The sequence below is a fragment of the Macaca mulatta genome, chromosome 1 (assembly GCF_049350105.2).
Source record: "Macaca mulatta isolate MMU2019108-1 chromosome 1, T2T-MMU8v2.0, whole genome shotgun sequence".
NCBI classification, from domain to species: domain Eukaryota; kingdom Metazoa; phylum Chordata; class Mammalia; order Primates; family Cercopithecidae; genus Macaca; species Macaca mulatta.
In genome coordinates, this window is record NC_133406.1 from 187,147,910 (window position 1) to 187,163,142 (window position 15,233).

Here is a 15,233-nt window from a genome sequence, read left to right on the forward strand (position 1 = left end):
AATGATCCCCCCGCCACCTATTAGAGGACTTAGGAGGATGCCTGGACACCTCTGCCCACAGGCAAAAGAGGAAGTAAAGTTGACCTGTTCTCTTGGGTGCCAGCCATTCCCTGGACAGAGAACAGGACACTGCCGTGACCCTGGAATCCTTTACACCAGGTCCCCATCCTCCTCTGCACCCTTACTGGGAGTACTCATCTCTCTTCTCTGCTTAACTCATTATTGCCCCTTACAATGTGGTTGAGGCCCTGACTCCTGCAGGCTTTCTCTGACCACTCCCATAGCCTCCCTACCTCTGTGTTCTAGTATGAATCCCCTAAGACTCTCTGTCTCTCCAACTAGATGTCATGTATCTCATGGGCAGAGCTAGGGACTGTCAGGTTCTTAATCTAGTAGAGACACAGGATGTCTTCTAAATGAAGGTATAAATGCAACCAAGGAAAGAAGCTCAGGACCCTAAAACAGAATTGGTTCAAGTTCTGTTTTTTTCTAAACGCATGTTCCTATGCAGGGACTATGGAAGGAGCTGGAGGAAGGAAACTAAGACATCTTTACATTTTGTGTGTCTGCATCAGATTTCTTTAAAAGGTCTCTACTGCTTAAAATAACAGCAGTAATAATAAAGAAGTCTACTAGCCTGGCCCAATCCCCTCACTTGATAAAGAAGGGTGAGGTAGAACGGGGAGGGCATGCCTAAGCAAGTGCAATCAAGGCCAGCCACAGGCCACAAACCCAGGCCCCCAATCTCCCCAACCCAGGCTCCTGCCAACCCTGCCTTCCACCAGGACCAAAGGGAGAATAAGCCTTCCACCAGGATTTCCATTGCTCATTTTATTTCAATAGCCAACTGTCCTCAGAGAAGAAACTATTCATGTCACAGGCGATCAGAGGCACCATTCTATTCCCTAGGGACTGCATCAGTGCTTATGAACAGCCTACTTTTTAAAGTTGGCAATCACTATAAAAACATCAAATAGTCAAACTAATAAATTTTTTAAAACCAATGCCCATAATGGCTGAAACTTTATGGAGGGGGAATGAAGTAGCCCCAGCAGCCAGGATGCTTGCTAGTAAAACCCCTTAGAGAAGGGGCAAGGGGCTGTGGTCAGGAAGATGTAGGGGACAGAGCAGCAAGGCAGGACGCTGCAGAACCTGCTGTCAACGACCCTGGTCCTGGCTGCTGGCTCCAGCCACCTGGATGAACTGGAATCTCGATGTCTGTGGTGCCCCCAGTGCCCTGGAGGACCAGGCAAAGGCAGCAGAAGGCTGAAATAGATGATGCCTTCTGTCCTGGAGTGGGGCCTGAGGAAATCAAATACTGCCTCTGGGGCTTGTTCCAATAAACGGCAGTGCAACCCAAGGACAGTTAAATTCATTCCTAAATGGGAGCTTCTCCCAGCGCCCACTCCTCAGAGCCCTGGTCCTTCCCCAGTAATAACTTCCTCCATACTCCTCTTCAACTGTACAGCGCAGAACTGAAACTTAGAAATCGCCCTCCTTCCTCCTATATTGAACTGGGAATCAGTTGCCATCTATGCTATCAACCTCCTTCCTCCCACACATCACTGAATGAAGACAAGAAAACTGTTGCTGTCGCCCCCCAGTGCCCCACTCTGCTGGCCTGGAGGGCAGGCCTGGGGCCTAGTCGGACTGCTCCTGAGACGATGGCTGGCTGGGCTCACCCGGTGGCACCTCTGCATCTTGATCATCTGTGAAAGACAAAGAAGGCAGCTGGATTCAGAAAGAGGGAAAATGACTACCTATTTGCAGATGAAGATTTTCTTTTTTTTTCTTATTTTATTTTAATTTATTTTATTTTATTTTTTTGAGACGGAGTCTCTCTCCGTCGCCCAGGCTCGGCTCACTGCAACCTCCACCTCCCAGGTTCAAGCGATTCTCCTGCCTCAGCCTCCTGAGTAGCTGGGATTACAGGTACCCACCAACACACCCAGTTAATTTTTGTATTTTTAGCAGAGATGGGGTTTCCCATGTTGGCCAGGCTGGTCTTGAACTCCTGACTTCAGGTGATCCACCCACCTTGCCCTCCCCACAGTGCTGGGATTACAGGTGTGAGTCACGGTGCTTAGCCCAGATATAGATTTTCCATAAGCCTTTCTCATCATACCCAGCCCTAGGAGAGAATGAATTTTCTTTAATTCGTTAGGTGTCAGGACCCTGGAATCCTAGCCTTGGCCATGTGATTCAGATTCAAGTTCCAGCTCTTGCTCTGCTCCTCCCAAGCTGGGAGGAATGAGCAAGATACTCCACAGCTCTGAACCTCAGCTTCCCCTTCTGAAAAACAAGACGTATCCACCTTGCAATGGCAGCAAGGGTACTAAGTGAAACACAGTGATAGGCCACCTTCACCAATGCCTTCATCACTTCAGGTTCTATTTAATCCTCAGAATCCTCATGAGGTAGGGACCACTATTTCTCTGCTTTTACACATGATGAAACTGGAGCACCAAAGAGTGAATGAGCTTGCCCAAGTTACACAGTTGGGCAAGTGCTGCAGCCAGGCTACCCAGCACTGGGGCCAGTGGCTTTCAGCCACATGACACCACCTCTCCAGCTACTGGATCTAGGCACTGCACACACAGGAAGTGTCCAACAGGCCTCAGTTTCCTCTTCAGTAAAATGGTGATACCACCAGACTCCCCTTCATAAGATGGTCTGACAGTCATTTTAAAGGCCTAGTTGAGTTTGTCAGTTCTTTCCAAATCATAGGAGCCCAAGGGGAAGACTGAAAGGAAAAAAGTTCTAGAAGCTTTAAAGCTGCAAGGGCCCTCAAAAGAAAACCCAAAACATTTTCACATCCAAAAGTTTCCTCGACCCTCACAGTAACCTAGTAAGGGGGCCCCTTTTATAGCTGAAAAGCCTCAGTGCCCAGGACCATCCAGTGCCCCAGTGGCAGAGCTTGTGAAGGACAGATTCTCTAGCTTCTGGTCTGGTTCCCTCAGAGCAGCCTGGGGCAGAGGCATAGCCCCACCACACGGGCTCCTGCTGCAGCTCCAGGCTCTGCATCTGCTCTCCTACCCCAGCCAGAGAGGCCTGGCACCTCCAGTCTTCCAAACGCACCACATGCCTGCTGTCCTCCACAGCTCTGCCCATGGAGCCAATAAGGTCAGTGAACAGGCACTGGACTGGGAGCTAGGCTGAGAACTCTGTTCAAATCCCAGCTCTGCCATTTACACCCACGAGAACTGCTGGAGGCCCTGATTTCCTCATCTGGAATCCCATTCCCACCTCCCGTAGGTGTGTGCTTATGGGGACTGGAGGAGGAGTATAAGAAGGAGCTCATCCTAGGGCTCAGCACCCTTAAATTCCACGTCACTTCTCTCCACACCTAAACTTTCTTCAGATTAGGTACCTCTTCCTCCAGAAAGTCTCCCTGGCTCTGGCAGAAGCTGGAAGACTGGAGCTCACTCACCAGTGTTCTCCTTGTCAGTATCAAACAGGACGGTCAGTGAGAAAGATGACGGAGGCGGTGGTGGCGGTGGCGGGGGGAGGAAGTGGAGCGCAGAGAGGTAGCCTGGCGGGAGGAACTGGGGCTGTGGTGGAAGTGGTGGAAGTGGTGGAAGGGGCGGCAGTGGTGGCGGCGGCAGGTAGTAGCTTGGCTGGAAGTCTCCCACTGGTTCTGATGCCTGCACAGCACGCACAGCAGAGAAGCAGAGTGGAGAGAGAGTTAGCCAGATGGGCTGACCAAACATAGCTCTCACCCCCGAAGTGGGGGGCTCCTGATGGGGAGATGCATGGCCCCAAACACACAGGCACAGGCACTCGGAAGGCGGCATTCAGCAAACACCTGCCAAATTATTGAAGGCAAGAAGGAATACAGGCAACCTAAGATAAGCATGGGAACAGCTGAATGGTCACAGTGACAGAGCCCTTCTGTATATGCCAGGGCGACTGTGCTCACAATCCTAGGAGGGGGTTCTATTACTATTCCTGCTGTAAAGATGAAAAAATAGGTTCAGTGAGATGAAACTACAGGCCCAGGGCCCCAGAGCTACTTTGTGGTTAAGGGCAGAACTGGATCTCAAGTTGGCTGACTCCACAGCCCACTCAGCTGTCCAGCGCTGCTCTGCACTGGGGAAGGGTCTGAATGCATCCCAAGCCCACAGGACCCCCTGTCTGGCACATGTGGTCACTTAAACTCAAGTGCCAGCGGGGCCTTTGGGAGAAGAGGTTGGCAATGTGGGTGTAGAGCAGCTGTTTCTGAAGCAAGATACGCTGGGTGACTTCAGACAAGTGGCCTCACTGATCAACATTTTGCTGCTTCTGTTCCTTCTTCAAGGGATAGAATCCAATCCCTTACCACAGCACAGGGACCCATCACAGGATCTGGAGGGGGGATGACTACACAGCTCAGAGCTTAACCGAGAAACACACAAATGTCGTAAGAAATAATACTGAGTTTTGGATGTAGTTCCCGCTGTTTACTTCTCTATCTAGATGCTTCAGAGCAACACTTCCTGAGCTGAGTTTCATGGAGTCCTGGTGTCTTACAAAGTATTTTTTAGTACTCTAAAAGTGTTATTTGTTAAGTGACTTTGAGAAACCCCATATACTGTTCCCCACATTAGTGGGTCACACATGAGCATATTAAAGGCTTGGAAGAGTCTGCAAAAATCTCCTTAGATTAACCCAGCTAACCTGGTTGAACTTCATTCAACCACCAGGAAGGGAAGAAAGCCCACTTTTAAGTACCTACTATGTGCCAGACCCTGTGCTAGGTATTTTACATGCATCACCTTATGTATTCTACTCAGGAGCCCTAATAGACAGGTCCTCCCACCCCCACTTTACAGACCAAGACCTGAGTGAGGTCCTCAGAGGTCAGGTAACTGCCATGGGTCACATGGCTGGGACACGATGGAGAAGGCAGGATTGGACCCTAGGTCTGCCCAGCTCCACGGCCGGTGCTGTCCTGTGAACAGGAGAGCAGAGGGAGCCAAGCAGCAGCAGATGGGCAGGGACAGGAACAGGAAGGAGGAAGCTGTTCTGGAGAGCACCTCCAAGCCTTGGCAGGGGGCAGCAGGACAAGGATGAAAGTGATTCAGGGGCTCTTGGGTTTGAAACAGCTCACAAATCAATGCCTGATTCTCTCTCCAGACGTGAGAGGGTAGAAGGGGGATTATTAGTGCTTTAATTCCGAGCTGCTCAGCCAAGCATCTCCCTGGATCACAGCTCCTGCCAGGGGCCTGTGGTGGCAGCTTGGGCCCAGATAAACTGACTGAGATCACACTCTTAACAAAGGCCGTCTGGCAGGCCTGTCAATCAGAGCCCTGCCCTGGACGCCAGGCTCCAGGCTTCTGTGTGAGCAGACGGAGCGTGCTCTACTTGGCCAGAGCCCCTCTCTTTGTGTGGAGGCTGGAGATGCCTGGCTCTCCCTGGGCAGTGCCCACAGATGTCAGGCAGGCAGCAGTGCTGGTGTGAGTAAAGGGCCATGTGTGTTCTACCTCTGTGGGAGAGAGGGAGGGGCAGTGGAAAGCACCTAGACCCCAGACCTGACCTGGCTCTGTCACCAACCAGCTGTGTAACTGGAATCCTAGTCTCTCTCTCACCAGTTTTGTGACCCTGGCCAAAAGCTTAACTTCTCTGAGCCTTTTTTTCTCAATGCTACAATGGGGTACAACACCTACCTTGAAGGTTCAATAGGCACCCTGGAATTATCAAGGCCAGTGGCTTTCAAACTTTTTTCCCTTGAATCAGTGGAAAATGATTTTTAAGCACAATTTTACAACATCTAAGACAAGTGGAAGAGAAGCTGTTGCCGCCAGGCTGAAGCAGGAGTAAGGACCCAGTGACCTGTGTGCCCAACATGCCCGGGTGCAGCTCGAGCCCCATTGGACTGGCTCCACACTGTGTGGCTAATGACTTTCATTAGGGAGAGAGAGGGCTTTCAGCCATCCTAGTCTGGAAGGAGCTGGTAACCAAGGCCATAAAACTCAATCACACCTACCTCGTAGTACACACCACAGGGGTGAACTGACTTTACACACTCGGTTCTCAAAATTCCCAGCTTAGACAGAATACCAGCTAACGACTGACCTTTACTAATCTTATAAAAGGATTAAATTTCATTCTTTCAACAGGTATTTCCTAAAGTGTCAGGTGTTTGGGGGAAGGTTTCCGTATTTTTCATGACTCAGTTCAAATGCCACCTCCTCCTGAAAGCCCTCTGCAGTCTCAAGTGTGCTCTACCTGTGGGCAGGGAGTCTACCTCTGGTCCTGACTCTGCCTTAAATTTTGTGGTCCCAGTAAGGTGATATTACCTTTCTGGAGTCCAGCAAAATGAAGGGCCCTTCCAGCATCAGCATCAGTCAAGGAAGGGGTCACCCTGAATGCTCAGAGTCTTTCAGCCCACTGCCCTGAAAAGCACAGGCCATAGCCCAGGCCGAGTGGTGCAGACTGGTCCACACGTATGCTCCCAGAGACACACACACTGTGTCTGGGCAGTGCCTAAAGCCATCCACCAGCACTCGGGGGCTGGCATGGAGTGGGCACACAGTTTATGACAGCTGGCTTCCTGGGAATGAGGATCCATCAAGGCAACAGGGGCTGCTGGGAGGAGGAGGAAGCTGGCAAGAAATGAGGGGTGCGACTCACCAAGCCTCCGCCTTGGTACTGGCTGCGGGACACATGCCGGAAGCCCTGCTGCAGGGGGACGCCAGGAGGGGCGTCCAGGTAGCCCAGCGGGAACGGGCAGTAGGGGTGCATGCTGGAGCCGCCAGGGTACTCAGGGCCCAGTGCACGGTCCGGGTTGATGCTCACAGGGCGCCCTGAAGAAGGCAAGCAAGGAGGGAAGTGTTAGACACCGCTGGGAAAAGCATCCGCAGCGTGGCACAGGCCGGCGGAGTCGTAAGCGCTGCTGTCCAAGCACAGAAAGCCCACCCCGCCCTTCCTTCCGCTGGGCCCTCACTGCATCTCCGTCCTCCAGCCAGCCCCGCTGCTCTTGGAGAGTCCTCGGCACGGCCATCAAGCCCGCTGTGGGCCCCCGGCCTGAGGCTCCCCGCTGCCCACACGCCGTCCGCCCACACTCTGCCTCTACGAGTCCTCCGTGCCAAGTTCCTCTTCCTCCGGGTCAACAGTGAACCCGGCCATGGCTCGAGCTCTGGACAGCGATTTGTGTGACTCTTCAATCAACCCTGTCCCTCCCACAAGGACAAGGTCCCTGAGGGTAAGAAATGTGACCCGCGTCCTTCATCACGAATGCCTGGCTCATAGTTCAGCCCAGCCCTGCTTGTCTGTTGAGATGGAACAAAGAAAGGCGGCTTCTCCTAGAATTGCGGTTTCAGACCTGTGACCCCATCAGATGGGGCGTTCCCTGGGGACCTAGATTTTCCTGGAAAGTCAGGAAGGCGGGACGAGCCTGCGGAAGCCTCTGGACCAATGCCCTGGCACACAGAGGGCAGGAGCTTGTCCAGCGTGACCCAGGCTCCCGCCTCGGCCTCAGCCCGTCCCACGACACCACCATGGGGAGACACCAGGAAAACACGTCCACACCAAACCCCGGGGCTTTTAAAGCTTCAAATGTACATGTGACTTGAAACTGTACTTCAATACCGAAAGCTCCAAGGCACAGGGAACAATGTAATTTATGTACCAGGTGAGGGGCAAAAAGAAAGGCAACATCTTTACAGACCAACTGTTCTCTTACGTGTAGTAAAGCAGCAGGCTCGGCTCACCCGCACGCGGGGAAAGGGAGGGAAGAGGTGCACAGGCGCACTGGTCCAGGGCCGTGCTGAGGGGAGGAGCCTCCCGACCGCGAACAGGGAAGGAAGAGGGCGCAGGCGCAGTCGTCCTTGCGCTAACCTGCCGGCAGGAAAATTCTCTTATTCTGGAGGAGGAGCCTCCAGCCCAAGGAAATGGCGGGAAGAGGTGCGCAAGCGCAGTAGGACTGGGCTCCTCGAGGCCTCTTCCCGGAGGAGGAAGCACTGCTAAGTCGACTGGACGCCATTTTGTTCTTGCATGCCAGAATGGCACAAACTACAGCTAAATGTTAAAAGCCCTTTGAGCCAAGCGCGGTGGCTCAAGCCTGTAATCCCAGCAGTTTGGGAGGCCGAGGCGGGTGGATCACGAGGTCAGGAGATCGAGACCATCCTGGCTAACATGGTGAAACCCCGTCTCTACTAAAAATACAAAAAACTAGCCGGGCGTGGTGGCGGGCGCCTGTAGTCCCACCTATTAGGAGGCTGAGGCAGGAGAATGGCGTGAACCCGGGAGGCGGAGCTTGCAGTGAGCCGAGATCGCGCCACTGCACTCCAGCCTGGGCGACACAGCGAGACTCCGTCTCAAAAAAAAAAAAAAAAAAAAGCCCCTCTGAACCGCCCATTCCCTTATGTTTCCTTTTTGCGAAAAGGTACCCAATCCAAATCCCCGTTCCAAGAAGGGTTTCTTAAAGCAGAAGGTACGTTACCCGTGGAAAGCATTCTCCCCACCCCAAAACCCCTATGCCAGCTGCCCATCCGGGCTGGCCTGTACTGCCAGCTCGGGGAGTCCACCGCGGGACTGAGGCCACGACTTACCAAAGTCGGTGAACGGCGGGCCAGGCACGGGCCGCAGCGGCCTGCGCAGGTCCAGGGGGCCGGGGTAGCCACTGCCTGTGGCCTCCGCCCCAAAAGGGGGTCCCGCAAGGCTGGGCATCGCCACGGCGGCTCGCTCGCTCGGCTCCACGTGGCCGCGGCCGCCCAGAACCGGTTGGAAGGCGCTCGGGCCGGGACTCCGGCCCCGCGGGGGCCGCTCGAAGAAGCAGGCGGCCGCGCGGCCCTCGGGTCCCGGCTCGGCGTCTCCGGAGGGAGTCCCCGGAGGCAGAGGGCGCAGGCTCCCGCCCGGGAGGGAAACGGGCGCGGCGGCCGCGGCCCCGGAGGCCTGCTCTGGACCCTGCGCACACAGGGCCGCCTCCTGCTCCTCCTCGGCGGCCTGCGTCTTGAGCACCTTCTGCGCGGCCATGATCTTCTGGCGCTCGGAGATCAGGTAGCACTTCTCACAGAGGCACTGCTTCCAGCGGCATTTGCCTGCGTGGCCCTTGACGGGCACCAGGAAGCCATGGTTCCTGCATCTCGAGCACTTAGGGGTGCGCACCATCTTGTCGGCCATTGGCAGGGTCAGCCTTCGTAGCACAACCACCACCTCTGGGAGCTGCAGAGCAAGTGGCGCTGGGATGAGCCGCGCCCCACAAGTCCCTGGTTCTGGGGACATTGGATACACTTGTAACAAAGCACCTCGCAGTGTGTCCCGGGAACTGCAGCAAGAACCTTGCATTTTCCCTCCTTTTGGGGGGTGCACAGTTTGGAGAGTTTCTGTGCTTTGGGTAATTAGATGCAATGGACTGGGTTGCATAAATTCTTAATGGGATTCTATTGCATGTATGTCATTTAGCTTATCTGAAGTCTTAGGCATGTAATTTTCCAAACTCTATTCCCGCCACCGACGGAAGGTATTTGTAACTTCAGGAAAGGCGGAGTGATATTCAACGGTCCACAGATTTAAAACTCGGGAGGAATGTAGCTTTCAGTGTAGAAAAGCACTGTAAGAGGCAAACCGTATTTCTCCTCCCTAAAGCTGCTGCTTCTGTGGCATTTCACTTCTCTGCCGTGCAGAGATGCTTCCAGGATATTCCAGAATATTTTCAAGAGCTCAGTGCAGTGTGATGGTTGCTCAAGGGTATGCCCTTGCAGTAATTCCCGTTTCTTGAGAGTCTTTGTGTAGAAATCCTCTTCTGGAGGATGGCACATTGCTGATGTTCATACCTTCCAAAGTAAGCATACTTAGAATATTTTAAAGTAAAATAGGCAGAATATTCTGGCACTAAGCCTGGCATAGTGTCCTGTGCCTGTAGCCCTAGCTGCTTGTGAGGATCACTTGAGCCCAGAAGTTGGAGACCAACATGAGCAACATAGCGAGACTCCTGTTTCTAAAAAATTAAATAAAACAAATTCTGCAAGACCCCTGTTTCTAAAAAATTAAATTAAAAAACTGTCTAGCACTAGCTTCAGTAATTGCTTAACCTCATCATGAATTTTGTTATCCTTATAAAACAACGCAAATATTGGGACATCTGAAAAGCTAACACAAACGTCATAGTTTACCCAAGGACATTAAGGTTTTTTTGTTTTGTTTTGTTTTGTTTTGTTTTTTGAGACAGAGTCTCACTCTGTCACCCAGGCTGTAGGGCAGTGGCGTCATCTCGGCCCACTGCAACCTCTGCCTCCCAGGTTCAAGCGATTCTCCTGCCTCAGCCTCCTGAGTAGCTTGGATTACAGTCACCCGCCACCATGCCCGGCTAATTTTTGTATTTTTAGTAGAGACGGGGTTTTCGCCATGTTGGCCAGGCTGGTCTTGAACTCCTAACCTCAGGTGATCCACCTGCCTGGGCCTCCCAAAGTGCTGGGATTACAGGTGTGAGCCACCGTGCCCAGCCATTAATTCATCTTTTAAAAACAAATTTGTGACACCCTGAGGCCTCTCTCTCTCTCTTTTCCCCCTACCTCCCCACTGCCTCCATTTTCCTCGCCTCCCCTCTCCTCCCTTCTTTGTCCTAAAAAAGGAAAAAATGGGTCACTAACAAGCCGAAAAGCTTCTAAGTAGATCAGTCACATTTAAGGAGGAGTTACAGTTAACAAGTGGCTAAGGCCGGGCACGGTGGCTCAAGCCTGTAATCCCAGCACTTTGGGAGGCCGAGACGGGCTGATCACGAGGTCAGGAGATTGGGACCATCCTGGCTAACACGGTGAAACCCCGTCTCTACTAAAAAAATACAAAAAAACTAGCCGGGCGAGGTGGCAGGCGCCTGTAGTCCCAGCTACTCGGGAGGCTGAAGCAGGAGAATGGCGTGAACCCGGGAAGCGGAACTTGCAGTGAGCTGAGATCCGGCCACTGCGCTCCAGCCTGGGCGACAGAGCGAGACTCTGTCTCAAAAAAGAAAAGAAAAAAAAAAGTGGCTAAAATTTGTGCATTTTTCATTGCCCTTTCTTTGAATTCCTCTCTTTCTGGTGGTAGAATGGGAGAAGCCCACGCCTGGTGTCCACCTTGATTTTTTTGAGTCTCTGATCGTAGTTGTACCTTGCGTTTCTTACTAGCTGCCTGCGAATAGGAAATAGTTACCATTTGGGGGCTTGTTAGACACTGGAAAGCGAAAAAGGGTTTGTAAAGTCTTTTTCTGCTTTAAAAAAAAATCTTAATAAGAAAGTAAAAGTAAGTATGTGTTTCCTGTATTACTTGGCTTGTTAGGAACTTCACTGGTAGCTCTGCATCCATTTAAGGAGGTCTAGGTTTGTTTCTGCTTTGCTGTAACAACCTCTCAGTTAAGTTTTTATTTTAAAACTATGATTAGTGGGCCGGGTGCAGTGGCTCACGCCTGTAATACCAGTACTTTAGGAGGCCGAGGGAGGTGGATCACTTGAAGTCAAAAGTTCAAGACCAGCCTGGTCAACATCTCTACTTTAAAAAAACACAAAAATTAGCTGGATGTGGTGGCGGGCACCTGTAGTCCCAGCTACTCGGGAGGCTGAGGCAGGAGAATCACTTGAACCCGGAAGGCAGAGGCTGCAGTGAGCTGAGATCGCACCTTTGCACTCCAGCCTGGACGACAGAGGGAGACTCTGTCTCAAAAAGAAATACATATATATATATATATATATATATATATATATATATATATATATAAAAAGAAAGAAATGTCTTTGTATATATACATATGTATATCTTTTTTTTTTTTAAAGCAGCAGTCTAAGAAGTAATCAACCATCAACCCAAACAGAACAAAACTATCAATTTGCCTGAATTTCCAAGAATGAGATAAATAAAACTATATATATATATATATGATTAGTGGCCGGTCGCAGTGGCTCACGCCTGTAATCCCAACACTTGAGGAGGCCGTGGCAGGAGGATAACTTGAGCCTAGGAGTTCCAGACCAGCCTGGGAAGCATGGCGAAACATGTCTCTACAAAAATTAGCCAGGCATGGTGACTTGCACGCCTGAAGTCAAGAGGATCGCTTGAGCCCAGAACATCGAGGCTGCAGTGAGCCATATTTGTGCCATTGCCCCTGTCAAAAAAAAAAAAAAAAAAAATTGGTTAAAGGACAGGTAAGTTGTTTTTCTGACTACCCAATAAAAAATGTATAGTGTTTTTCACTGACCTTGTCTTTCAAAAATGACACTTAAAAATCATAGTTTCAGTACTGCTGTCGAAAAATCTGGGGCACAAACTGCATTGTTTCATGATACTGCAAATTGTAATGTCATTTTCTGCATTATCAAATTTAAATTTGAACATCAGGTGACATCGGATAATAAGGCCTAAAAATGAAAACTACTCATTTTATTTCATGCTTGACCACCCAAGCTGTTTGCATTTTCTCATTAATATTAATAATTTAAAGAAAAATTTTCTTCAAAGCAAGCTATTTGAGTTAACGTACTTTAGCCTTGTTAACTACAAAATGCTTCCATATTCAGTTGATAGCTTTAGGAGCAAAATATACCCAAGGTGATGTGAATTTGCATAGTGCTTTGAGAACATTAATAACCATATATCTTTTTAATCAGTAGTCATGTTATAAGATGCAGGGTTTACACAGTAAACAAATCTACAAAGAAAAACACTAGTTTATTTCTCTCTTTCCCCCAAAAGTCTCAATTTGTGTAGGTAAAATTCAACAGAGTTTTATTTATCTCATTCTTGGAAATTCAGGCAAATTGATAGTTTTGTTCTGTTTGGGATGATGGTTGATTACTTCTTAGACTGCTGCTTTAAAAAAAAAAAGATATACATATGTATATATACAAAGACATTTCTTTCTTTTCTTTTTTTTTTTTTTGAGACGGAGTCTGCCTCTGTGGCCCAGGCTGGAGTGCAGTGGCGCGATCTCAGCTCACTGCAAGCTCCGCCTCCCGGGTTCACGCCATTCTCCTGACTCAGCCTCCCGAGTAGCTGGGACTACAGGCGCCCGCCACCACGCCCGGCTAATTTTTCTATTTTTAGTAAAGACGGGGTTTCACCGTGTTAGCCAGGATGATCGCCATCTCCTGACCTTGTGATCCGCCCCCCTCAGCCTCCCAAAGTGCTGGGAATACAGGCGTGAGCCACCGCGCCCAGCCACAAAGACATTTCTTTAAACTGGGTTTTTTTGTTTTGTTTTTGGTTTTGAGAGGGGGTCTGGCTTCATAACCCAGGCTGACGTGCGGTGACGTGGTCTCTGCTCATTGCTACCGCCGCCTTCCAGGCTCAGGTTATCTGCCCACTTAAGCCTCCCAAGTAGCTGGGACAACAGGCACACACCACCACATCTGGCTAACTCTTGTATTTTTTTGTAGAGGCGGGGTGTCACCATGTTGCCCAGAAGCTCAAGTAATCCACTAGCCTTGGCCTCCCTAAGAGCTGAGATTATAGGCATGAACTACTGCACCTGGCAGTATTTTAAAAGATAGTGACATGATATAAAAGCAGAAAACAGGAAGTCAAAAAAGGATGGGAGCAGTAAATAAACAGTGAATGACTTCTTTCCCCACACCTAAACCTTGGGATATTTACATTTAAGAAAGTCTGCCAACTTACAATTGCTGAAGAATTGCAGTTTGACTAATTAACTGCGGTGAGGATGCTTGGTGGTCATATATGACTCCCAGCTTTTTTTCCCAGAGTCCCTAGTTTCCTAATACCTCTTCTATTTGGTTAATATGATTGCTGCTGGTACTGTTTAATTCATATTCATTTTAAAGAACCTTGCATTATGCAGTACACGGGGGTATCATTTATAATCATTAAATATTGCATGCACTAGAATGTTTCCTTACTGGCAGCACTCAAGAGTAAGGAAGGGCTTTTTTTTTTTTTTTTTTTTTGCCTATAGCATCTTTTTCCCCCAGCAGCTATAACCCAGATATCTGCTATCTTCCCTTCTTCGAGCTCTCTCCAGTGAGCAATGAGAACTTTATTGAAGATTTCATAGAAGAGGTGGAGGGGAGGATTTACATGATACATCCTATGGCAGATGCTTTAAAATCCTGCCTTAGCATTTCTGTTCTCTCAGGATCCTCCTCTGCTGTGCCAAACCCACTGGTTTGTCTTCCCACAGACCAGTGCTCTGTCCTCCCACCGGCCAGTACCCAGCCTCTCTAGTTCCTCTCTCCTTTCTCTATTTCTGTTAGCCTCTGTAAGGGCTGTGACTATCTTATTTCCCTTTATGTCTAGCACAAAATTGATATTCAGTAAATACTTGTTGCATGTGTGAATGAGTTCTCCCTCTCCTGCCAGTGTCAAAGTTATCTGCTCCGCAACTGGCTTCAGCAACTTTCCTCAAACATTACACAAATGCTCAGCAAAACAGAAAGCCTGCAGTGATCAAGGCCACTCTTCTGACCAGCAGAACTGGGGGACTGACTTTGGTCTTGAGCTTACCCCCTCCCCTAATGGCTTAATAATAGTAATAATAATATTTAGCACTTTCTAACTGTTTATATGTGCCAGGAACTCTCAAGTCCTTTACATGTATTAAGTCATATAATCCTACTAACAAGCCTCCAAGGTAGGTTACTGTTATCACCCCCATTTTATACATGAAAAACTGAGACCAAAGAAGTTTAGAACTTCCCAAGATTTCACAGCCATTAAGTGGCAGAACCATGATTCAAAACCAGGAAATCTAACATCAAAGTCTCTGTTATTAACCATATATTTGCTAACCAAATATTTCTTCTAAACCAAACAGTGATCTCCCCGAGAAAGCTTTGGTGATGAATAGAAATGTTCGTATCATTATATACTCTATTACAGTTGGGGCAAAGGGGGGTGAAGCAGGTAGCAACCTGGGGAAACTTCCTAGGATGCCCTGCTTAGCTGCTTTTCTGTATCCATGGTCAATATTTATTGAGTGCCAACCATGTGCTAAGCATAAGGCATGCAGAAGTAAGTAAAAAGACAGGATCCTTGCCTTTAGGCCTGCATTCTAGCTGGCAATCCAGACAGTAAACAAGTAATTCCAGAGTAATAAAAGTCAGGCTTTCAGAGCCCATATGGAATCCTCAACTGGCTTGAGAAATCAAGGAAGACTTCCCTGAGGGGCCGATTTCTAAGCTGATGCCTAAAGGGTTAGTAGCCAGCCACAAAAGCAGAAGTGTGTCCCACGGGCTTACTGGCCTGCAGTGTGGCTATCGCGCAGCAAGGTTGAGACACTGGCGAGAAGTGAGGTGGAAGAGTAACCTGGAAGGAGTCCTTGAGGGAAA

The 15,233-nt window shown here is 49.6% G+C and overlaps 1 protein-coding gene across 1 annotated transcript; it reads right to left on the minus strand.

Annotated features, from left to right (window-relative positions):
- Positions 1–816: 816 nt before the first annotated feature.
- Positions 817–9,440, minus strand: DMRTB1 (DMRT like family B with proline rich C-terminal 1). Its single transcript, XM_028833596.2, has 4 exons — positions 8,532–9,440; positions 6,613–6,785; positions 3,431–3,644; positions 817–1,709 (listed from the first exon to the last, which is right to left on the minus strand). The coding sequence occupies exons 1-4, from the start codon at positions 9,343–9,345 to the stop codon at positions 1,642–1,644; spliced, it is 1,269 nt and encodes a 422-aa protein (XP_028689429.2). The 5' UTR covers positions 9,346–9,440; the 3' UTR covers positions 817–1,641.
- Between the last annotated feature and the right edge of the window lie 5,793 nt (positions 9,441–15,233).